We start from the raw sequence: 24743 nt of genomic DNA, 5'->3' as shown, positions 1-24743 counted from the left end.
AGTGTGCCTCAGCCCGCAGATAGCAGTGGAACAGTTTTGTTAGGTTTCTGAAAATGTGACTTGAGCTATATTCCTACTGGGGGTTCTAACAGCATTTACCCCAAATATTATCAATACTCATTGCAGATGAGTATTTTTACAGTGTGGGCCATTCCCTAGCCTGCATGAAAAACATAGTCCAGGTGATCACAAATAGTATGCTTTTTCTAACCCAATGTTCAAGTTGACTGGGCTGAAAGGTGAAGTTACAAAGGCAATGTGAAGGGAAAGGCAGTGATCTCCAGAGTCGGTGTGGTGGGGCTGGTGATGAGTAGCTAGATTTGATACCCTCCTTTCAGTGTACCTCAGCTGCAGCTGTAAAATGATATGTGACTCCAGCCTAAGTGTATTGAGTAAATTTGGGCATTTAGACTGTCGTTTGCAGTCTCCTGGATAAACAGAGTAATTGATTAAAAAAGTAAACATTACATTGGCTGCTTTCTTCATGGAGGCCATCACTACACTATATGTAATTCTTTCTCCTTTCCACAAGCTGAGTGATAATTCTTACTTCTGCTTGCATTTGTAAGATACTATTTCCTTGCCTTTAAATTTTGCATTGTAGTTCCTTTCTAATACTTTGGCTATTCTGCATTCAGTGTTAGTAGAGGAGGTAGAATATGTGGAGAAAACTTTCCGCAAGACCCTCCTGTTCATTTTAGAAGTAGTCAAGTCTCTGGTTCTCTGGTGTACTCTGTCAGTTTTCCCCGTTGTTTCTATGAACTTATCAACTGGTTACTGAGGAGAGAAAAGTGCTTTCAAATTACTAGGAAAATGTGTTGTGAAACCGCAAAAATGAAGTCCCTAGGGTAAGCTGTGTGTGTATCTGGAATGCACTGTCAAGACTTTCCTTTTTAAAAAGCTTTCATTAACTTGAAAGGACAGTGCTTGTAGAAACCTGGTTGCTGAAATCCTTGTCTCTTTTGCTCTCTGTTTTTTAAGTCTCCATCTGGGTCTCAACCCTAATGTCAACATATCTTTAGTACAATTTGAAATTTCTTGTCTGCCTCTCTGGTGCCTCTGGACGTAACTAAGACTATCCCACAAGGACAGAGTTTTCAGGCATAATGGTATGAGTTGGAGCTGAGTCACCCTTCAGTTCTTCAGAGGAAGCTCTTTTTTTTTTTTGAGTGAGATTGGGGTAGGAGGGGGTTGAGCAACATCTATCTTGAGTTCGTAAGGAAGTTTTTTTTCAGTGGATTTTTTTTTTTTGGTGTTTGCGGTTTTTTGCCCATTTCCACACTTTACACCAGACTCTGGAAAACATTTTATGTAGCTGGCACAAGGCAGGAACAGCCTTGTCTTTATTGTATTCTTGAGTGCTAAACAGACATTTGGTCCTTCATTGGTCTGGTGATTGCCCTGTGTATCCGGTGAAACAGTTAAGGGTAACTAACCTATGGAAATAGGTAAGAAAGTGATGCAGTTTGGCAGATGCTGTTCTTATGTGCAAATCTGTGCTGTTCAGGGATCCAGGTGTGACTATGGAAATGGCATTTTGTTCTACTGCATTTAATTCTCAAATCTATTCCATGATAAGGACATAAAAAAGCACCTCTTTTAAAGGAAGAGGAAGCAAGTGTAAGCCTTTGGTGAGGGAAGGACAGTCTCTCCATTGACTGTTACCCACTTGAAGCTGTGGCACAGAGTGACTCTTGGCTTCCTTGTCCTTCTGAGGCCTCAGCCAGATACTGATGCTGCTGTGTTTAGAGCTGAAATGTAGATTCTCAGTAACCATTATAAATTAGCAAACATTTTTATGTTCATTCCTCTTACATGTGTTTTCACAGTGCAGAGGAAGCAAAGGCACTAATTACCAGAGTAATTAGTTTTTTCTCCAGTATGCCACCATTTCCAGATAGATGCTTATGTTTGTAGTAACTTGGATTTCAAGCTGTTTTCATCTCAGCAAGAGAAACCTAAGAAACAGAAAAGATATATATTTACTGCGTACATACTGAGGGCTGAAAGTAAAACATTGTCCTGGTTACCTCTGTTTGAACTTTTCATGGCTTAAACTGGCACCATCGCTATTTCTTCCAGAGCTTCCTCTTCAAATTTGTACATACAGATATGGTGATGCCAAAATTCTCGGTCAATCCCGGACAATAAAGAACTGCTCAAAGAGTTTTACTCAGTTAAGCAGCAGGTATTTATTTATTCACGCTGGCGGGGAGAGAGGGGTTTACCAGTGCATGACCCAGTCCTCCTGCCGTGCTGTGTCAGCTTACACATTTTACACCTTACTCTACTACATATGCAAAGCGATGGACTGAGGAATGTGATACATATGCATAAGCAAGTGGGAACTTTTCATACATATGCATAATTAAGCGGGAACTCTTCGTGTACATGTGCCTATAGGCGTACCTGGGGTGGTGTTTTGCGCTGCGCCTGTGCAGTCAGTGCTGTCCTTGAGCAGGGGCCGCACGAGTGGACGGTTTAGCGGCTCATCGTCGCTTACACTTCCAACCTCTGTGTTGGATGCATGCTCTGTGCCGTCGCTGCCCCCTGGAAAGCCCCTTGCTTCTTTTATCTGTTCTCTAGCTGCTTTAGCTGAATTCTGATTGGATAACCTTAAATTAAGTTCTATTTTAGTTTATGCCAAGCCTTGTGGCATCTGGGAGGAGATACATTTTCATCTAGTGTATTCCATAGCCATTAGCTTTTCTCATATGTACAGTCAGAAAGCCCACCACCCCCAACCAAAACTTAAATCTCACAGCTAAAATCCCCAAAGTTATATAAAATATTTAAAGTGTCTTATGTGTACAATTTCCTATCAATAGTAGGAGTTAGGCTGATGACAGACTCCATTTACAGGGTGGTAGCTTGATTGATCAGTCCTGAGAAATGTGCTTTTAGGTAGTTGTAGAGACAAAGATATTTAATGTGTGAGGAAAACGAGCACAGTAATAACAGTACTTCTCCGGGGACACCCCCTTGTCGCGGGGGAGAAGCTTGCATGCCCTCATGAGGTTGAGAGCTATGCTGGAGGTGGTTTGTGCCGCCAGTAGGGTCTCCCATGCCAGACAGGTCTCAGTTGAAGTGTCAGACAAAGTGTGTTCACGGGCAGGATGGGCTCGCCAGCCGTCTGGCAACCATCCTAGGAGAAGGACAACTCCAACCCAAACCCGGGCAGATGGAGCTCGCTTAGCCCTGTAAGGCTGCCCATCTAAGAGAAAGATACTCTAACCAAACCTACGTCCTGAGGTATTCGTTGTCACCGTCCAAGCTCGCTAGGCCGTGGCAGATGAACCTTAGGAGTAAAGGGTGGGGCCAGTTCTGCGCATGCTGTGCCTCACCTAAAAAAGCCATTGCGCAGGCTTGAAGGGTTCACCCACATTGCAAAGCCCTGTAGCGACAGGTGAGGGTCGGAAACGGCAGGTGATAGGAAGCAGCTGGAAGCCGCAGACCCAACCCTGCATGCAGGCGGTTCAGGATATGGGTCATTAGAGACTTGACCCCGGAGATGACGGGCTCTTGCGGCAGCATCCTGAAGGAGAAAAGACAACGCAGAAAGAACCGTTCCTTGCCAATGTCACCTAGAGAGACGTTCCGCTGTGCCTTTTGTGACCGGACCTGACCGGACCTGCCTATCCCGTATCGGCCTTTTTAGCCACCAGCACGCTTGCAGCAAGCGTGGGTAGTGCCCTTCTCAAATCTTCGTTCGCGAAGCCTGGCCATGAGTTGGGGAATAACAGTAGTTTCCAGACTGTTTTACTTTGTCTCGCCTAATTAAGGATGAGAGTTGTTTTAATAAGCCACAAATACGTATTGTGTAGAGAGTCATAGTTGCTTCCATAGAACTAAACTTGAAGGAGTGTGCATAATTGGAGTAAATATTATGGTGTGATGGGCATGGTTGTAAATCTTCTGCATCTAAAAAGGGGCGTGTGTCTTTGGTTTACCTACAAAATCTGTGATTAATTTAGTGGATAAAAACGTTGCCTTTGAGTATCAAACAGTTTCAAAGCTATGGTGACAGTGTTTGTTCACAAGCTGTTAACTTTCCGAAAAGTCACTGTATCTCAATGATGTTTATAGGATCAGCATGTTGTTCAATAAGCAAATTCTTCGCCTTAATTAAAACGCGAGTCTTATAATCTTAAAATACAATTATCTGACTTTTAAAAGAACGGCTTGTACGGCTCGTCTGTGTCACTATTATAATGAAATAGAAATCAAAATCTGATACTTGAGTACGTTTTTTTCTCTTAAGTGTGGAGATCTTTTCCCTGCGTGTCACCGCTGTTACAGTCAGGGGTGTTTTCAGTATTAAAATTTGAATACCTCCTCTTCAGTGTGGCGCCTCACTCGTAAGAGAAGAGTGGGTCGTCACACTTAGTCCTTACCGCTGAATAAAGTTGTTTTTGATTGTAACTTTACAGATTAGCAGTTCCTTACTTCCCATACTGCTCTCCAAAGCACTGGAGTAGCCTAAAATGGCCGCAGATCATGATGTATGGCTGCTCTTGTGAAGCTGCAGCTGTGAATCTCAAAGAGGATGTAACCATGCAGAATCGCTCTTTTAGATGGTCATTAGCGCTGCATAAGTACAAGCCTCTTTTTCAGATAGCATTTATTCTTCACGGTTCTCCTACTAGTATGTGATGGCAATGTCATTTGCCAACCATTGAATAACAATGAATGTTTTATTGAAGTACAGTATTCTGAACCAGTGCTTTTTTTAAAGCTGTTTAAGTGCTTAATTTTCGTTTGACTGCTCCTTTTCATGCAAATGCGAGTGTAGCTGAAAAAGCCTATACATCCTCCTCCCTTGTTTTTGTGTGATGTATTGGACTGAACTGAAGGTTTGTGTGTGGCAGAAGGAAACAGCATAATTTATCAGTTATTCACTGACATCCTATCCTATTCCACTTTTAGTTGTCGTTTCATTTTTCTCAGAACAACCACGTGCAAAAAAAACCCTGAAAGAGAAATCTTCCTGTGTGGTACTAAGGAAAAAAGCAAGTCAAGAAACAGCCTCTTAGTTTCTCCTAAAAGCCCCCAAGCAGTGGGAAGACTAAAGAAAATACTACCATTTTTTTGGTGAATGACAAGTGGAATTGGGTCTAAGTAATTTCAATGTGCCGTTATTTCTTTTTCAAGGATCAAAAAGCACTTGGAGGAATTACGAGTTCATTTATGAAGGGCAGGTTTTTAATGTGGTTAACACCTACAACTATGGTAAGATTTTTTTAAACAGGCTTTCACCTACTTTTGCCTTTATGAGAATGTGAGGGGAAAAATCATGCACCCAGTGTGCTTGGTCCTTTTGAGCACCTCACCCCTTGTTTGATTTGTGAGCTGTGTTGAAAATCTGGCATCAGTTTTGGGTTTTAAGTTCTAATTGAATAAAGTACACAGTCTGGCCATAAGCTTCATGATACACTGAAGGAAGAGAGAGGGGAAAAAAGATATCCTCATTTTATAGTCACGGAAATAGAGATGGCGAGATCATAGAGGATATATTTCTATACTGAATAGTTCCTTCAAAGGTGGCTTTTAAGGCCTAAATATAGACCAAACAAATGTGTGTGTGTTCTCAGAATTCCCAGGTTTTACAACCACAGAGCAAATGCTGACATTATGGCATGAAAATTAGCCGTGCCGTGCCATTGGAACTGACTGTATCAATTCCCATATTATCATCAGAATCTCTTCACGTGATTTGGGAATATGAAATAATATTCACTTCTTTGGCAGCCAAAGAACATATACTGTGGTCTTTTTATGGAGCAGTAAACAAATACTCCTCAGAATTGAAGTGACATTATACTAACTTTAATAAAATGCATTATGATTCCCTTATAAACAACATTGGAAGCAAGTGGTCAATCGTCAGAAGACACTCAAAGTTAATCTAGGCTAGGGTAGCTTAAATACATATTTCTTTGCTATGTAAGAGCGAAGAATTTTGTGTATCATGCCTATTGAGATCAAGGACACTTCTGTTTATCTAAATTCTTTTTGCCCTTTTTTCTCTACAGAAAAGCTAGATTGAAGCATAAAAATGGGTATGGAGTTGTTTGGTTGTATTTGAAGATCCACTGATTCTGTTTCTGTATCTTGGATGTCTGTGTATGCTCTTTCCATTGTGTGTATGTGTGTGTGTGTGTGTGTGTGTGTGCGCGCACGCTGCCTTTCTCTATCCTCATCCAAGCAATGCATCATCAGGTATCATTGATCCAGTCTTTTCTGGTTGGCCATTAGTCATATTGATTCTTCAGTTTAAAGGAAGCTGTGTTCTCAATGCAGTTCAACAATACAGTATCAGAGTCTGACACATAAACATTGTTGACATCAAAGAGACTTTGCAAAAATGTGGAATTTTACAGAAATACAAACTGAGTTGTATTTCACCTTTTGTATTTGAGATGGGGAAAGGAAACCTGAGTAGGTTGGTTTTAATGTCCAAGCGGAGTGAAATTCCAGAAGCAAATAAAAAACAATGGCAAGAAAATTTAACACCTTGATTTTCAGTTACATAAAATATTAGTAATAATACAAGCAAGGTTAATTTTTAATCTGTTAGTATTCCTTTAATGTAATTCACTATAGATACAATTGTTAATATTTTTAGGTGGAGTACCTCTCTCAAAATTGAGAAATAAGCATGATATTAATTTCAGTATCTGAAAGTAGTGTTTTGAACGACTTTCTTTGTAGGTAGGCTTTGAATTAAAATATCACTTACGTGCACGTTAAGAACTCTGGTCAACCAGTGCACTTTTTAGGTTTTATTGTAGTACACTACTTGCTTTAATCCATTTAATCATTCCAAGAGTCAGTCCAATAAGAAAGAAAGGAAAAGTAGTGGAGGTGTAATAAACACTGATTTAATTTTTACAGCACAGTATATTTATAGAACTATAAAATTGTATGATTAGCCAACTCATTAACACTGTCTTAAAGCAAGTAAGTGTTTAGAGCTTGCCACACTTAGTGCTGAAAACCTTTTTAATAGTAAATTAAAAAAGTAATCGGTGTTTCTTGGGATAAAGATTGTACTGCTTTGCATCATTAGGAGCTCTGTGTTAGGGCTGTCATCCCATTATTCCATTCTAATGCATTCCCTGTTTTACAGCACCTCTGTCAACATGGTTTCGACACCTCCTTCGAAGTGGTGCCATGTAGAACCTGCACAGCAATGTACAGGATTGCCACCAAAAATAACTTAAGTGCTGCCCTCCACTTTATAAGAGGGTTTCTTTTCACTGGTTTTATCCTGCATTTATTGTTAGTGATTTAGGAGGCATAGTAAGAGCTAATCCAAGAGTCATTCCAGTCACCTAAAGTCTGGTTTTCTGGTAGGATCCCAGTGACTCAGGCACTATGTTAGTTGTTTATGCTCTTAATTTTCAGTGATGATTTAAGAGAGATCTAATTACCTAGCATGAGAAGACATCTGAAAATTCCTAGTTTTTTGTGTGCAGGCTGTTCAGTGCTTTTCTGAAAATGTTACCTTTAAGTTGGAAAAAGTCTTGCTTCTGTTTTGAGTAGTCTAAAAATAGATAAAGAGTCTCTTTAATTTACTAGTTTCTGGGGGGCCACTCCTGTCAAACTTAACTCGTGTCACTTAGTGCACTTAACTCAAAGCTTAACTCACAGACTTAGTGTACTAAGTCGAACATTTGGTATTAGTTTGTATTAGTTCTTCAGTTTTGAAAACAGTGTTAGAGAATGCTTGGAAGACAAATTTCCTCTCAGCCAGCTTGAGAAAAACATGGTCTCATAATAAATTAAACTTCTTTTCAATCAGAAGTCCCCCCCCCCCCCATCAGCTGTACAATGTGGTTGAATCACTTTCTTGTTTTATTATGCATTTACCAAGTTATTTCTGTGGAAGAGGTGTGCCTAAGAAATGTTTTCCCAGGTTGGCTTTTAAGCAATTGAATTGCAAAATCACTAGTTGGCATAGAATGACAAAGAGGGAACATACTGAAATTAAAATCCTGAGATGCTTTAGGGTTAGGCTCTTAGTGTGGTGTTCTTTTTTCGGTATGTATCAGAGAGTATCTTTTAGAATAGTAAAGGTATTCCCAAACATGTCTAGGGTAAGATAAAATACATTTCCAAAATTATGTCTGCTGTTAAGCTGCACATGATAGATCTTTAAGGAGTCTGGTGTTGTTCCAGGTACTATTTCTGCTATGGGAAAATCAGTGCAAACAGAAATTAGCAAAGGACTCTAACACACATTATTAAAGTATCAGCCATCAGTAGTGCTTAATCAAGTGAGTTTATGATGTTGCACTTTTCTAGCAGCAGTTGCCCGTCTCCATGACCATGCTGACAGAATGATTGTGTGAGTCTTTTTCACCTTTGGTGCCAAGCATACATGTAGCCTGTGGTTCCACCTCTGCAGAAACTGATTTCAGACTGAGCTTGTCACTGTCACACTTTCCCATGAACCTTGTATAACTAAGGGGTGTGCCAAGATCAGTACCACTAGAAGTGTGAGGCAAGTTGTGGGATTTTCTTCTGGCCAGATAGAAGTTTTCCGCAGGTTCACATGCAGTAACACAAGGACTGATACAAGACTGTATCCTTAGTTAAAATTGTCATTACAAGTGTCCCTGAAGCAGTAAAGCTGTGGAAGCTAGCATTGCCATGGTTGCCTGAGCAAACAGTCTGGGACTGTTATCTCTTTGCTCCAGCTGTTTACTAAAAAGGGGAGTTCCACGATGTGAATCTGGTGCTTGAAACACTTCCTGCCTGTGTTTGCTTCCTTGAGTAGTTAAGACTCTCTTAGCTGTGTCAATTTGACTAGCAGCATGCCATCCTTGCAGTAGGATATGTATGTGTAATACTTCAGGTAGGAACAAGTGAAGAGGATGACTGTCTAGAAGACAAAGTGGAAACTTTTAAAACTGGTTAATCTGAAAAAAGTTATGTATTGTGGAGCTGTGCCTAGAGCTACTGGCTCTAGGACAGCAAGGACAGTTGAAATGGTTCCTGCTTCTTGCTTCCTCTTTGCTCAGGGCTTCATCACTGGCAGTAACTGAGGCAGCTTATATTAAAGGTAGCTCTGGAACACCCCACAAATGAAATTTTTTCTTCCCTTAAATAGACAGTATTTGTAGAATTGAATACACATTGTTTGGCGCCATTCTGTAAGACCTCTCTATTTTTAGCCCCTTGAGTAGAGACTAGATAGACTATCAATAAACAGTGATGAGATTAAACTATCCAGTTAAAATTTCTTCATTTAAAGTGCCAGCAACAAGTTGTTTGAGGTACATCTTTATAAGGATGTTTCCTTTTGTGCAGAGGAATAATTGTTCCCTTTGGAGTTAAATTCTTGTCTTGCTTCCATATATAAGAAGAGTAAACCACCCTGCATAGAACTCAGTAAGAAAAGCATAATTGTGGATTTTTTTTCACATATTTGAAGATCAAAATTAATGGGAACCAACTGGGGGAAAATGGCTCTTCAGAAAACACATCACACACGAGGTGGAGGGTAGTGCAAAAAGCCTTTATTCAACAGGAGATGAGACCTTTAAAATGGTAGGCTCAGAGAGGGGCTTATAAGTGGTGGAAACTTAAGAGGGATAGGGTAAAGCACTTGTCTGTCAAGTGTTTCTGAAGGCTCTCTATCACCAGCACCTTGAGGGGGGGGGAGCTCTGGGAGGTCCACCCTGCCCCATACTTGGGGTTCCATTGTGCTTGGCTGGCAGTGCCGGCTCTGAGACCCCATCTTGTTGCAGGGGTCCCTCCTGCCTCTTCCTCGCCGTGTCCCCCTCCTGGCAGTTGGGCTTGAAGGTGCGGTGGGGGCTCAAGTGTTTAACTGTTACAGCCAATGAGAGGATCTGAGGGCGAGTTCAGGAACTCAGTCACAATAGGCTCAGGGACGGAGACGGGCAGCCCAGATAATCAATAGAGGCTCAGGGATGGAGGCTGTACGGGCAGAAGAGACTGGCACACTCCTGTCAGACCTCTGTTCATGCCGGGGCTCCAGGAAGGGCTGCCATGGCTTGTGCCGCTCTAGGACTAATGGTGTCTGCCATGGCAGGGTGGGGGAGGGGATGCAGGGGTGCCCTGGTCTTGGGGGAACCATCATGGCACCTCCACGGCATGGACCACTAGGAAAAACGCAGGGAAAAACAAACGGAGAGGAGCAGGGAACATGGGGGATGTGAGAGACTTCAGGTCCTTGGGGGGTTCCATCTCAGCGTATCCCAACACAAAATGAACCTGAAGTTGAGTTGGTAGTGTTTGTACTTTAGTTTTCCAAAGTCATTAGCAAAACAGAGTAAATGGATGCCTTGAAGGCTGGCTTATTTGTAAATAATAAGTAGCTCTTGTTTTGAGGGAGTAAAAAAGTCATCAAGCATTTCTGTGCATGAATGTTCATTTCCAAGTATCTGAGTAATAGTTGCAGAATTGATATATTCAGGAAAGCAACACATAGAAGTTGTCGCCTTTGTCCACTAAATAGAGCTTTTTCAGCCTTTCACAACTTCCCATCTGTTAATGAAAAACATTTTCTAAGAAATTGGCAGCTTCATGCTTTGTAGCTGATGCCAGCTTTTTTCATGGACCGGTTCAAGGCAGAGCAAAGGGAAAAATGCATTGGTTTAGTGCGTGATTACTCTGACAAGCTTTCACATTGCCCCTCCTCTTATTAATATTCTTTTTGATGTGAGCTTGTAAAACAGAGGATTGGCTGTTAATCTCTGGGATCTCAAGGGCTTTTGGCAGTGGCCCATAATTGATGTGTTCACATGGCTGTTGTCTGACTACTAATGAGTAGACAGCAGTGTTATCTCCCAGCTAAATCAGTGTTGCTTATAAATCACACTTGATAAACTGCAGTTTCATTTCTTCAAAGGATCTGTACATGTCTGTATAGGTTGATACAACTGCAGAGTTGCTTCATGATGTCATGACAGCTTAGATTAGGTTTATTTTTTTGAGAAAGATATTTGAATTTCTACCGAGCATACAGATACGGGTTTTTTTGTTTGTTTGTTTGGGTTTTTTTCTTTATTATAAGCTCATTATGCAGTGGATAGAATAGAAAGTATATGCACAGTTAGGGCAGAGCAAGGACTAGAATGTGGAAGTAACAGGAGAATATAACATAAAAAGTGAAATACTTGGACTGCTTTATTTGAAAAGATAGGTAGCTTCTTTTGCAGCAGGTGTTGATCACACTGTTACACTATAAAAATAATCTATGAGAGTGTATGAAAGGACATACTGAAAACCAAGTGTTTCAAAAATGATATGTGGGATTTTCTGGTTGAAGTTGGATCCTTTGCGTGCCTCTTTTATTTCTCAGCAAGACAGGAATTATAAGCCCTTACTCAGACTCTTCAAATATAAACTTCTGTGTGTGTTTGGATTCCTACAGAGCAGGGTAGTGAGTATCTCAAGGTACTAAATCAAAATCATAATGAAAAATGATTTTGAGATAGAGATGTGAAAACAGAGATCTCAGTGTGACCTTATTCCAAGCCACTGAAACAACAAAAATTGGCTGTCTGTTAGGTAACCTGTAATCAGATAATTTGTTGTAGATAGTGTAGATGGTCCTATGAAAAAGAACTAAGAAAACATTAAAACTGGGTTTCTTCTCCCTCCCTACCAAAACTGAATGTCGAGTAGGTAAGCAAATTTTGAAAGGTCTCCCCTGCTGAATTTGTTTCTTGTATTTGCGTTCACAGTGTAAGATTAATCCTTCAGTCTCATTGTTAAGGGTTATTGAACACTTTGCATACATACTGTGTTCAGTTTAGAAGAGAAAAACACTAACACAGGAATTTGGAGGGAATAGACATTAGCACTTTCCTCCTCAGAAGGATTACTTTCCTTTTAAAAATACTCACTGTACATGTGTAATTTGCAGAATTTTTAAAGAACTCTTTATTTGAAATGCTAACTACTTTTCTCCCAGATAAAACAACCACTACAGTCCAAATGCTGCCCATAGTCAAGTTTCAGTGGAACTACTCTGCATTTATACCAATTGGATAAAAAAGATGTCATAAATTGTTTTTCCTGAAAAAACTGTAAATGCATCAAACTGCATTTGAGAATTAAGGTGATTTTATTTTAACTGTAGATATGCAACAATGGGTGATTTCAGGGAGGGCTAAACACTACTGCTTCTATTCTTTTTTCAATTGAACTATCACAGTGGAAAGGGAAGCTGAAAGATCTTTTCAGAAGTGTTTCCTTTAGTGACTTGCTAAATAATATTATGTATGTCCCATTCTTAAAAGTAATAATACTGTCTTGTCTTATAAATAAAATTAGTACAAAGTATCCTACACTTGATGGTGTTTGTAGCTAGATACTAAAGTTGGCCTAAGAAATGTAAAGAAAAACTAACTGATACAGGATCTGTACCCTAACAAAAAACACAAACCAGAGTCCTAGGGCAATAATACAGGAATATATTATCCAAATACCCTAAAAACCCTAAGGGATAGATAAATTAAAAATTTTAAGGTCTGTAGACATGAATAAATACAGGGCCATCAAGTCAAATGCTCAATTTTCAGAATATGCCAAAAATGTTATCTGTAAGAATCTGGTCAGGCAAGTAAAAGCTTTGGTATACACAGACCATCAAGGAAGTTTGGGTCTGTTTCTGAGCGTTATAAAGGTTCTTTGACAAACTTCTGGAGGAAAAATAATAGTTCAGTTGATTCTTCCCAACAAAATTTTATTGAATTGAGGAAGCAACAGTCTGAGTCACATCATATGCAACTTTGCTCTTGCAAAGTGAGTGGTGGGCAATTGGGTGAAAGGCAACAGTAGGCCAGTGACATGCAGAAAGTCAAAAAGGTACGAGGAAGCAATTTCTCTTCCGGGTTTTGTTTGTCACTCTGTTATACATTGTGGATTTCTGGAAAAACTCACAAAGTTACATGGATGAAAATTTGTAATGAAACTGTTGAATAGTGCAATCAAATTATCTTCCTATACACAATTAAGAGTGAGAAATTTTTCCTTGGTCGGTTGGTGTTTTGACATGTCATAGAGCAACCATGCCTTCTTTCTTGGGTCAAAGTCTCACAATTTTTAGAAATAAACTTTGGAAAATTCAGGATAACATTTGTTTATAATGCTGTGAAATTTTCATAAGCAAATACCTTATCTATGTTGAGGCTCAAACCCCTGAAATATTGAGTGTAGCTGAAACTTTGAAAGAAAAAAAGGAGATTGTCATCTTGAAAATTAATTTTTTTCTTTAAAATAAAAAGCTTCTAAAGGGTCCCATAACTTGATAAAGCAGTACCTAAGCCTCACTAGCAAATGGATGTGTTTATTTTTTTGCCGTATTCTGTTGCATTACACTGACAGATACTGGACAAAATCTAACACATATTCTAAGCCCAGGCAAATCAGAGAAATTCCTTTCTTGACTGTTCCAAAATGGAATAAAGTGCACCTCTCTGCACAGGGAAAGTTGTCTTGGGAGAACTTTAGTACTTGTTTGTTTTGTGTTAAAGCCTAAAAAATGCATGCTGGCTGACTGTAGAAAAGTTTGGAAGTGCCGATTGAAGACTTGACCAGGAGAAATCGATTCAGTGCAGAGAGATGTTCTAGAGACAATTGTCTCAAAGGACATGTTTTTCTTGGGCTGAATGAGAAGAAATGTCTTTACTAGAAATGTGCAAGGGGTGATCTGGGCATCCTCCCAGGACTCTGCCAAGCATTAGAGTTGACATACAGTTTTTCACAGGTATAGCCTTGGCAGAAGGATGTTACTGGCAGCTGTCAAATGCTAATCTTTCTCACAGTAAAATGGGTGAATGGCTTTGGGAATTCCCAAGCATCTGAGCTAGAACAGGAGATATAATAAAGGACAAGAAAGTTTCCTTGTCTTATGTTTAGCACCACTGTGCTTCAATAGATTCTACTCAAAGCTTTGACCTTTCATCATGGTCTTTATTGTATATTAATGCTGTCCTAAAAATAAAATACCAGCATTGTCTTGTCTGTGGAGGTGCTGCAGATACAGTCACATAAGGTCTGAAGAGATCTGGAGATTAGTATGTAAAAGGAACATGCAACTGTCGAAAGATCAGGAGTTTGGAGAACTGTGTGTGTTGGTTAATGCAGCTGATGGAGGTGGCATAGAATATCTTGAGTACAAGGGAGATTTTTCTTCTTTGTTCTTGTAGCAATAGTTTAGTAGCACAACAGGAGTTCTAAGTGGATTTTTTCCACCTAATAACAAATGCTCACAATATTGACATAATTCAAGACATGAAGGATTTGCTGATTTACTAGGGAAAAGTGTCAGTTTCTGTTAGAGTGTCTTTTTGTTCTCTCCTACTACTCAGTTGATTGAAGTGGAGAAGTTATTTTTAAGAGTAGAAAATACTTGAAAACTCCAATTAGATGCTATTTGTGTTACTCGTTCAACACAATTATGCATCAGGTTTCTTGTCCATACCACAATATTTGTAAAGCATAAGCTTTTAAAATTATTATTGGTAGTAGTAGAAGTAGTAGTAGTGAGATTTTAAAGACTGAAACTTGAATGAAATTTAGGCAGTGTGAATACTCTTCATCCTACTTTTATATTTAAGCTCTTATGATTCTCAACTAAGTTGACCAAACTAATAAGTTTTTTAGTGCCCCTAACATGCCTGTGTTTTGAATGTGAGCCTTGTAATGGATATGTCTGTCCTATGACAGAAATTCTTTTCTGCATCCATGTCTTGTAGTATTTCTTATTTTCTATGTATGCCCTTCACAACATTGACCTTTCTTTTCTCCAACAATTTGATGTAAAACGTTTGAAGAAAATGAAATATAATTTCTGTTAGGCATGGTGACCAGATGCTTCTGAATTGGCCTCTTAAGTGAATTTATATGCAAAAATACTGAACTGAAATTGAGATTTTTCAGATAAAATGGAGATTCTTTATAGGAGTAATTTGTGTTACATAGTAGAATATGAAGGAATAGCTTTAGTTTTTAGAGGTGTAAATTCTTCATGTGACAAGGTTTATAGCAAGAAATGTAAAGATCAGTGAGATGTCTAGAAATAAAGACATGTTGCTGAGCACACAGACTTTTTTCATGTCCCATTCTCTGACATTTGTTTTCTTCTGAAGTAGTTTCATTGATTGCATTAGAATTACTTCTGATTTATGATGTTGTGCATGAGATTACAATGAGGTCTTCTGGGCTCAATGTTGCTTTAGAAAATTAAGGTAGACTCAAGCATACTTTATGTAAAAACAAGCTAGTCTCCTTTCACCTTAAAATCTAGAGAAAGAAATTTGTAGGACACAAAACTTCCATATAGGGCTTAATTCCTTTATTTTTTTTTTCATTTTCAGACATAGTGATTCTATGAAGTGTTAATTCATAATTTAAAAAGCTTGTCAATGCAATTTTCAAGGTTTCAAAGTTTCTTATTCCTTTCAGTCTTTATGTTGTTGTCTTTTTGAAAAGAAAGACTTTGTTTTGCAAATAGTCAGGCTTTGTTTTTTTATGTAGATCCTGTAATAGGGTTTGGATCTTCTTTTCACATTCTTTCTGCTAATGTGGATGTTCCCTCTGGGAATGCTTACAGTAGATTGTTTTTTTCCCTCAATTTAAAAAGCGGTGCTTTCTTGGGTGGGCTTATATTTAGCCTTAAACCTGCTGCTCTGCCTTTTGCCAGTCTGTGTGTTGGTATATGGGTTAAAAGGCTTTTGACGTGTACAGAACCACCTGTGGGGGACACAGCAGTAGTGTATGACCCCATTTGATCATAGATTGGTAGATTATATAATTATTGAGATCTAACTTCACCAATATGTCATGATTAAATTAGGAAGGTGAATTTTGATAAGCAGAACTTGATTCCAGCATATAAAGTGCCTGAGCACCTGAGGGAGAACCTTGTTTATTAGAAAGTGTTGCCTAATTATAGTTAAGATGGTATTTCTTTTCTTTTCCATGTGCTCTTTCTCATACTGACTAATGTTCACAGCCACCAAGATAGATTTTTTTTTCTTTTTTTTTTTTTTTGGTAAATGTTCAGGGAAAAGAATGCTTTGTGGAGCAGTGACTACACTGCTTGGCAGGCAGTCTTCATTTTCTGAGAGCTTTCTACTAGTAAACATCACAGCCCTCTGATACAATCAAATACTTGGCAGTGGAAAACTGCGATGAATAACACTGCAAGCTTTGTAGCCTTTGTCACCAATCAGCTTTCAAAAGCTCTTGAAATTAGGAAAAGAAAATACTGCTTGAGTATTTCTGTCTTTTTGTATTACTTTCACTGTGTGTATAAAAAGAGCATCTATGTAAATAACCTTCCTTAGATTCTGATTTTCAGTCTCATATTGGAATCTCCTGTTAGATAAACAGCAAGGCTACTGCTCTGTGTGCACCAACACCTGGGAATAATAATGAAAAAATAACAGTGAGAAACTACAGTGCATCTGTTCTTGACATTAACTTTCCTCAGTCTGTCAGATTGCCACCACCAGATGTAAGTCTTACGTGCCTTTTTTTCCACTGGATACTGGGAGCTTTCCTGCCTCTCTTTGCCTCTAATGGCTTATAGGAGTGCCCTTTGGAGAATTCATGAAAAAATTGTGTCACCACAGTGATTGCTAGGAACCACCACTTTGCTGTCCTGATCTTATGATTATGCAGCAAGATGGGATAATTTTAAAACATGGAAAACTGGAGCAATATTTAAGCCTAGCATATTTTTTTCTTGTGACTAAGGTCATATTTATGCAATGAACATGCACCTTGGGGACAGTAAATGTCCACTTAATTCTCGACCAAAGGTATAGTGTTTTAATTCACAGAGCAACAGCCCCTTTTACTTCAAGGGCCACTATTCGACCTTGTCCTAGGTAGCTGTTTCTAGTGGAAAACATGGACATTTATTAGGTTTAAATAAGCCAGAACTGAGTACAAATATTTGTAACAAAGAATTTAATAGGGTACACTGTCAGATCCGTGCTTAGCTCCCACTCACTCTTTGTAATACTCATAAAATGGAAAACACATCAGCTAATTTAGTCTACATTCATTTAAAACATTGCCTAGTTTACTATGGCAATAGGAAACCCTGGGGTTTTTTTTCCTTTAATTTTGTGATGAGTATGTCTTATGGAAGAATGGTGTTGCGTGTGTAGTAGGAGGTTTTGCACAGCTTTACAAAACACCATGTAAAATATCAAGCAGGCCATTCATCAGCGGTTCTTGGTTTTATAAAGGGATGTTGCTTAGGTTTTCTTGAGTGCTAGGCTTCATTTACCTACCAGTCACTAATCCTGCTTCTCTTCTGATTTGAAGTAAGGTGTGCTAACAGCTCTTCTAAATTATGCCTGGGGTACACAGTGACCCTGTTTTCATTGACAGAGCACCATTACGCAGTCAGTGCCAGGGAGCAGGGCTCTGTGCCATCCAACCATGTGTTTCCACTTGGCATCAGACAGCCAGAATCTGTGTAGCAGAGTCAGTGTCTCCCTATGCTAGGCATACACAGTTATGGGTTTGTGTGATGCACACCATTAGATATTGCAAGTAAAAGCTGCTCCTGGAGGTCAGTTCATATTTGACTTGCCCGTGTGCATTTAAGTGTGCACTGCAAAACATTCTGCCTGTGCTTTAAGCTCTGCAACTCTGTTAGCATAAAGAGAAGAATAATGATACTGTTGCTTGACTGCATTGTTCTTATGCTATAGGAACTCTGCTTTAATTTGTAGAGTTTTGATGATATTAGTAGGTTTTTACTTCTGAAGGATGCTTCTGTTTTGGTGTTGTTTTGCGCTGGTTTTTTTCTTTTTTTTTTTCACTTTGTTTTACCTCTAACCTGAAGATTTAGTTCTAAATAAAAAGAAACCCCTATAAATGAGGACCAGTTTGGAGAAGATTGTAGTTACAGATCCCTCCTCTCTCCTCCCTAGTTCTAGTGTAGTTGAGATCAAAATCCATGCTGGTTGTACAAAGATCATACAAAACATTTTTGCAAAGTTCTTGATAAGTATTAATCACACTTATGGCTTGGGCGCACAGTAAAAAGCCTTGGCTTTCAGTTTGTAAGTGTGAATAATGCTCAAAGCAAAGAATTGTTAAAAAGGCCTGTGGTAATAATTGTTACAATTTTTAGAAAATTCTTTTAAATTTGATTTCCATTTTATTTTCTCAGTGTGATGAAGTGACCTCCTCTGTGATACAAAAATTGTGCAATACAAGGATGATACACTTTAGTCTGTCCTTCTTTTTGTATTCCCATTTAGCTTTACAAGAAAGCAAAATTAACTTCGATCAGCATTAGAATGAAACCTAGATGATGTACAATGAGTTATTGTGTGTTTTCTGTTGCATCTTCTTACAAGGTCTAGTATTAAAAATATCATAGACTTGAAGACATTTGGTCATCTATTTGAATGCAGCTAGGAAGCAGCCATTTAAAAAAAAATCATTAGATTGAAGGGTGATTTCTTTGTGTGATATCTATGATCCAGAAGGCCAAATAAACAAGTTTTAGGTGATTTAGCTACTTGAATAGGCACACTCATATCCTCATCTAGCTATCTTTTTTGTGACAAATGACCTAATGGCCATAGTAAAACATTGAAAACCCTTGGGCCAAATCTTTATTAAGAAAATCTGCTAAGTATACTGGAAGTCATATGGGAAAGATAGCTTCTTCACGTCATATAGAGATATTGTCTGTGTGAATTATCTATGTACAGACTGTCTGGCAAGTTGTATTCTTCCAAATATGCCTTTTTTTTAAACCTTGAGAAATTAGGTGGCTTGGATAGATTCTTATAAAAGTCCTCATCTGTTATTTCAAGTAGAAAGATGTAAATGTTGGCTGTAAGCTATTAGATGGGTGATCCTAATGTATTTTAAATGATTGGAAGACAAGAAATTATATTTGCTGCCATATGGATATTAGAACTGTTCCAACTGCTAATTTTCCTGTGATGCACATGAAAGAATGACATTTATGTCTTTGTACTGTCTTTATAAATGTTTCTCTTTAAATAGAAAATTACATTTCCAGTTTGCAAAATTAATTTTCATCCACAAATCAGTCTCAGCACCAAGAAAAAAGTGACCTTAATGTTTACTTTAAAGGTGTATTATTATTTCATATTAGCAGTCTATGACAACAGGGAATAGTCTAGTAGAAACTTAGCAAGTTGTCTTGTTTAGCATGATTTTTGTACTTAATTTTTCATGTGCAGCATTTGGTTTGATGTCAAAAAAATTGAACTCATAAGACTGAAATTACTCATGATAGACCAAATTCCTGCATACAGAAATGCAGTCTCAGCAAACTGGGCTTTCTTTATTTTTTTTTCTCTTTTAAACTCTTACAGCACCATTATAGTAAGTTTATCTGTTGTTTTCAGGTTGATCCCCTGTTTACAGTGCCTGCACCTCCACCTCCGATTTCCAGCAGTATCACACCTCAGATTCTGCCTTCCTACTTTTCCCCATCTTCATCCAATATTGCAGCACCAGTCGAGCAGCTTTTGGTACGGACTCGTTCAGTGGGTGTAAACACTTGCGAGGTTGGAGTACTAACAGAACCCGAATGCCTTGGACCCTGTGAGCCTGGGACCAGCGTGAACTTGGAAGGAATTGTGTGGCATGAAACTGAAGAAGGTAAATTGTTTTTTCCATTAGGTTTAACTGTGAGATGTTGTCAGCAAGGAGGAGACTGCTGTACGTGCCTTGATGATAACTGAAGGCTTGCTAGTCTGTTGGGACATCATGGTGTACAATGGCAGTCACAGCTTTATGGCTCAACTAGTGAGTTTTTCTTTTGAAAACAAATGGCAGGGTTTTTTTATAATATAATACAAATGACCTACCATGTAACCCAGCATAAAGTAGAAGTGTTTCCTCTTGCTGTATTAGGAAAAGCATATGGAGAAATTGGTAATAGAATAGCTTAAATGTGCTATTTAAATGTACGTCATGAGGGAGTGTATATGTGATGGGAATGGATATATGAATATTTTAGATGAAAACTTAGAAAGTTGAATATTTTGGAATTTAGGCACTCTGCTGTTATGAAATGCCACCATTATGTAAAAACAGAAGTCTCAAGAGACCCCATCAAATTCACTTTGGTGTGACTATTGTTTGCATTTTGGTTACTTGAAATATAACAATTTAAGAAGAAAGTGTTCTTGCTTGAAGAACAGTGTTCGATATGGTGAAGAAGTGATTTTTAAACCAAAGTGATTTGTTTAATATCCTTTGAAGGCATTTGTCCAAGTAGGAGTGCTGGAGAGCTTTGGGGAGCACTAAGCATTGATTTGCTATGATTTAGAACAAAGTAAGTAGAAAGAGGATTATGATGTGATATGCAGATTTTTCCATTTTGGTTTCAAAAGGCTCATTAATAACTTTCTTGTGCTAAAAATACTGCATGTGTACACTAAATTTCTGTAACTTTTGGTTTAATAATATCAGATGTCTCCATTTATACCTGTCTGACAGTCTTCCTGTGATTTTTCTTGCGTTGCTTTTGAAGATTAATTTTCAGTGATATACCTTCCTCAACATTGAAAACAAGATTATTTACAGAATTATATACTGACAGAATACAACAGTGTATAGCTTCATGATAAATCCTGACATACTTCAAACCATATGCAAAACGGCTTTTGGTCCTTTGCAGTGATATATAAGACTTCACCAAACTGCTCCACGATGTCCTCTCAAAAATCAATAGAGTCAGATTTACTTGCTTTTATATGCTTTCATCCATCCATCTTTCTCTCTGTGTATGTCTACAGCAGATTCGCAAGGTAGATTGATCCTTTTAGATTCTTTTTAAAGCACAGTATAAATCCTGTTTTAAAATATCCCTGCAGAGGTGACTGCCCTTAGCAACTCCAGTCTTCCTTGACTGGCCTGCATTAAATAGAGTTGGAATGTGTGGGCGTTAACTGTGTTGACATGAAAGAGCAGTCGCTGTTACTGGTGTTACTCTTACTGAATAAACTCAACTTCTGACTCCTACTGAATTTAAGAAGCTTTACTTGTGAGGGGTTTGGCACCAGAAATTAAGTATTAAAAGAGTGTATTCTGGTCAGGATGACATTCCATTTACCAGTATCTCAGCACTCTACTGGTTTTAAAAACTCCTTTTGGTTAATGGAAGTTAACTGTCTCAGCCTTTTCCTACTTTGTCTAAAACAATTATTGGAAACAACTCAGTTCAGTAATGGCATGATTAAGCGAAATGGTTTTGAATGCGCTGTGAATGTTTTCACAGCTTTGCAAATAGTGTTTGGCAACACTGCAGCTATGAATGACTACAAATACAGATAAGATGGGATTCTAAAATACTCTAGAAATATAGCTAGAATGTAGATTAAGAAACCGAAGATAATTGATTTGATTTCATATTGTGTGGTTTGGTACTATGCTCTTTGTATTTGACTGTTTCAGACCCTGCTGACTGAAGAAAATAACACAAGTTTGACTGTTTATTCCCTGTGTTCGTAATCAACACTGTATTATGAAAAATGAATTCCTAATGATAATTTTGCATTTTAATTAAGTTTTGATGTTTAGGGCACACATATATGTATATATTTAACTGTTTCCAAATTTTCTGATATGTTCAGGAAAGGACTGTATAGTACCTTGCGTGACGCCATTTCTGCCAAATTCTAGGAAACGGTACAGATGGGCCTTCTATTTATCTTTAATAGAAAAAGGATTATCAGATACTCATTTTCTCCAGTTAGGATTTTGACTTTAGGGCAAAACATAACCTTGCCTAAAGTGGTGTAAATCCAGATTATGCTAACTGAAGACTTTGTAACCAGGTACATCTAAAACCATCTTGTTGTTCATAATAACCAACTGACATGCAAATTTCTTTTGTGATGTTAATATGTTTCTTCTAGTGTTGACTCCCTTTACTCCTTTGCAAACCTTAATAAAAACACATGTGCAAACTGATGTTTTCGTAGCTTTTTATATTATTCAATAGCTTTTTAACATAAAACAATTCTAAGAAGTAAAATATAAAAATTTCTAATGTTGACTTGTCTTTTGAGACATTTGTATTATTTTGTATCTGCTTTGTATACTCTCTAAAATGAGTTGTGAGGTGGTAGGGATAGGCTTTTCTGCCTACTCAATGGCATGTAAGAACTATGAACCAAATGTGCTGCAGCAACTGGTTGTGGGAATGCAAATATAGAAAGGATGTGGTGAACCACAGTTATTAGAGCAAGAATAATAGAGTGAGTGGAGAAAGATAAAATCAAATAGTTTATGTAGAACTCATTATTAGCATAAATGTAACATACACTTTATAGAAAAGAAGGCATATAAATGAAAATTTATGTTTATGAGGGTGTCTGAAATACGGTATGTTTAACAAGTTAACGCATTCAGTTACATTTGTTCTTTGAGCTGAAAAAAAGAATGATGTTTGGGTTTGCTAGTTATATTTGTAAGATAATCACTCCAGGGTGGCAGGGGAAGAAAGCAACATTGGAGTTCCGACAAAATTGGAAGATGAAAAAAAGCGTTATTACTACAGCTTTTTTCATTCATTCCACACCAGTCTATTCCATTGACTTAATTTAATAAATCAGACCTTTTTTTCTATGGTCATTTAATCTTAACATATGTAGAGGAAAGCTGGCATGTGAAGTCTGTGACATTTTATTACAAGGGTTGGTAACTATAGCTGGTTACTCACGTGATTGACAGACTGCTGGTTATTATTTGGGTTTTTCTCAGTTGCTCTACTGCCTTGTGTAATGTTTCATGTGTATGCTGTAGGCATTGTCATGTGCATAACAACCTTGTTTGGATATAACTTGGTAATGTGTCCGAAGTAGTGTTAATGGCTGTAAAAAAGAGCACTGAAGGAATTGGCTGAGTCTACTCTGTAGGAGAGGAGTGAAAAATGAATTTGGGCAAGTCAATTTTAAACTGGCAGCTGATGCAGATATTTGACACCAGAAACTATCATGCAGGAAAAGTCCTTCACAAAAAAAAAAACTTGGTAGTGTTAATTTCGACTATATATTTTGGTTTGGTTGGTTATAATAAATCTCCGGGAAACAGCTGCTAGAAGTCCGTATTACTATACTGAGAAAAAAGGCTTATCTAGAATCAGGTACTTGGTAAATCATGTAACTACCTTCTGGGGAAACAGTTTGAAGAGAGCATTAATTGTTTCTTACTGCCTGGAGGAAACAAAAATGACCTAGAAAAAAGGGAAACTGCCAACCAACTTTCTAAATTGCCTAGAGCTCCCTTTTTTGTTTAGCTTCTCACATGCAGTTGCCCTGGGTCATGTCCCGTTTTTGGTTCTGCATCTAGTAGTAGAGTCTGCCTTTAGAATTGAGAAGCACTAGTTCTGATGATGGCTTGTTTTTTTGAAAACTGTGTGGGAGACAGCCATCCGTCACCTTACTGCCTTTGTGTGCAGAATAAGCTGCCTACATGCGGCGCCGGAGTTCTCACATTGCTGCATTTACATTCTTCCTCTTTGTGCAGTTTGGGTACAACCTGCTGTTGTTCAGTAACAAATAACGGGGAAATGAGTTGTATTTTTTTAAGGGTCATCTTACCAGGATTAGCCTGATGATTTTTATAGAAAAATCTCAATAACTTGAAACTAGTTGCCAAATATAAGAAACAGGAGTCTGCTGGATCTCAGAAATCTGATGGGATCCTCTTCAGGGTATTTCAAGTTTATTGTGGCATCAGTTCTGACAGTATTTTGCAGACATTTTCAGTAGAAAGGAGTACACTTAGATGACAGAGGCATGTAGAGTATGGGTTTCCCAGTTTGCCACTTTTGCAATTAATATGCATAAATGTTTTGAAAACATATCTGTTGCACAGAGCTGATCTAGATTCTTCCATGCCTTACTTACTATGTGGTCTTAGTTTTGCAAAAACTGATTTAAAGAAATCTAGATATTGATAATAAAGCACAGTTTTATTACAGTTTGGCCAAGGCCGGGGTCACGCAGAGCTCATGCACCAAAGTACGTGTCTACTGTATACAAAAAATTCCAGTAATTTTTATACAGGTAGCTTTGAATTTTATCTCTTACAGACATTCGTTAGGTTTACATATGTTTTCTACTATAAGGATGTTATATAACATAGTATAATTTTAAACACAAACCCTCTCCACCCCTCACTGTCCAGGTTTCTGTTCTTCTGCTGTACTTGAGAACGTGCTAAAGGCACTTCTCTTACCAGCCTTATATTCAAGCAAGCCCCTAATTCCCTTTTATCTCATCTGCCCACATGCAGGCTTAAGTCTCTTTTACTTTGGCTAATGGCAGCCTCAGGGCAAGCCCCGCCCCTACCCCCAGCCCCCAACAGCCACATTTTCGGGAAGTCACACTAAATTCAAAATGTTGTAGTAACACAGTTAAACTTTCGTGCTATATTATTTTATTCCTGTTTCAAAACTACTTTAAAAGAACAGTCTGTTTCAAATGTCTTTGGTTATATATGCATTTTTATATGTGTGTATAAGTAAGGGTGCGTATATGTCAATAGAATTAGAATAATGAGAAGTAGTCTGACTGCCTATTGTTCCTGCTAGCAATTTCTGTGGTTTAAAAACTTTCTTACTTTCACAAATACATAAGGCATGATGAAACAATGAAACTAGTAATGTTGAAAGCCATGTCAAATATGTAAGGAAACAAATGTAGAATTTAAAGAGTTTTAAGAATCTGTTTTATCAAAGA

At 38.1% G+C, this 24743-nt stretch overlaps 1 protein-coding gene across 3 annotated transcripts in view; it reads left to right on the top strand.

Moving 5' to 3' along the window:
- Nucleotides 1-24743, top strand: part of ZNF608 (zinc finger protein 608) — an 85440-nt gene that overhangs the window by 17378 nt on the left and 43319 nt on the right. For all 3 annotated transcript variants that reach the window (XM_071581393.1, XM_071581394.1, XM_071581395.1), the window contains exon 3: nucleotides 19395-19650. In XM_071581393.1, the coding sequence (XP_071437494.1) occupies nucleotides 19395-19650 (256 nt within the window). The remainder of the gene's footprint in view (nucleotides 1-19394; nucleotides 19651-24743) is intronic.

Source organism: Pithys albifrons, chromosome Z (assembly GCF_047495875.1).
Source record: "Pithys albifrons albifrons isolate INPA30051 chromosome Z, PitAlb_v1, whole genome shotgun sequence".
Classification (NCBI taxonomy): domain Eukaryota; kingdom Metazoa; phylum Chordata; class Aves; order Passeriformes; family Thamnophilidae; genus Pithys; species Pithys albifrons.
This window is presented reverse-complemented; position numbering and strand designations above follow the sequence as displayed.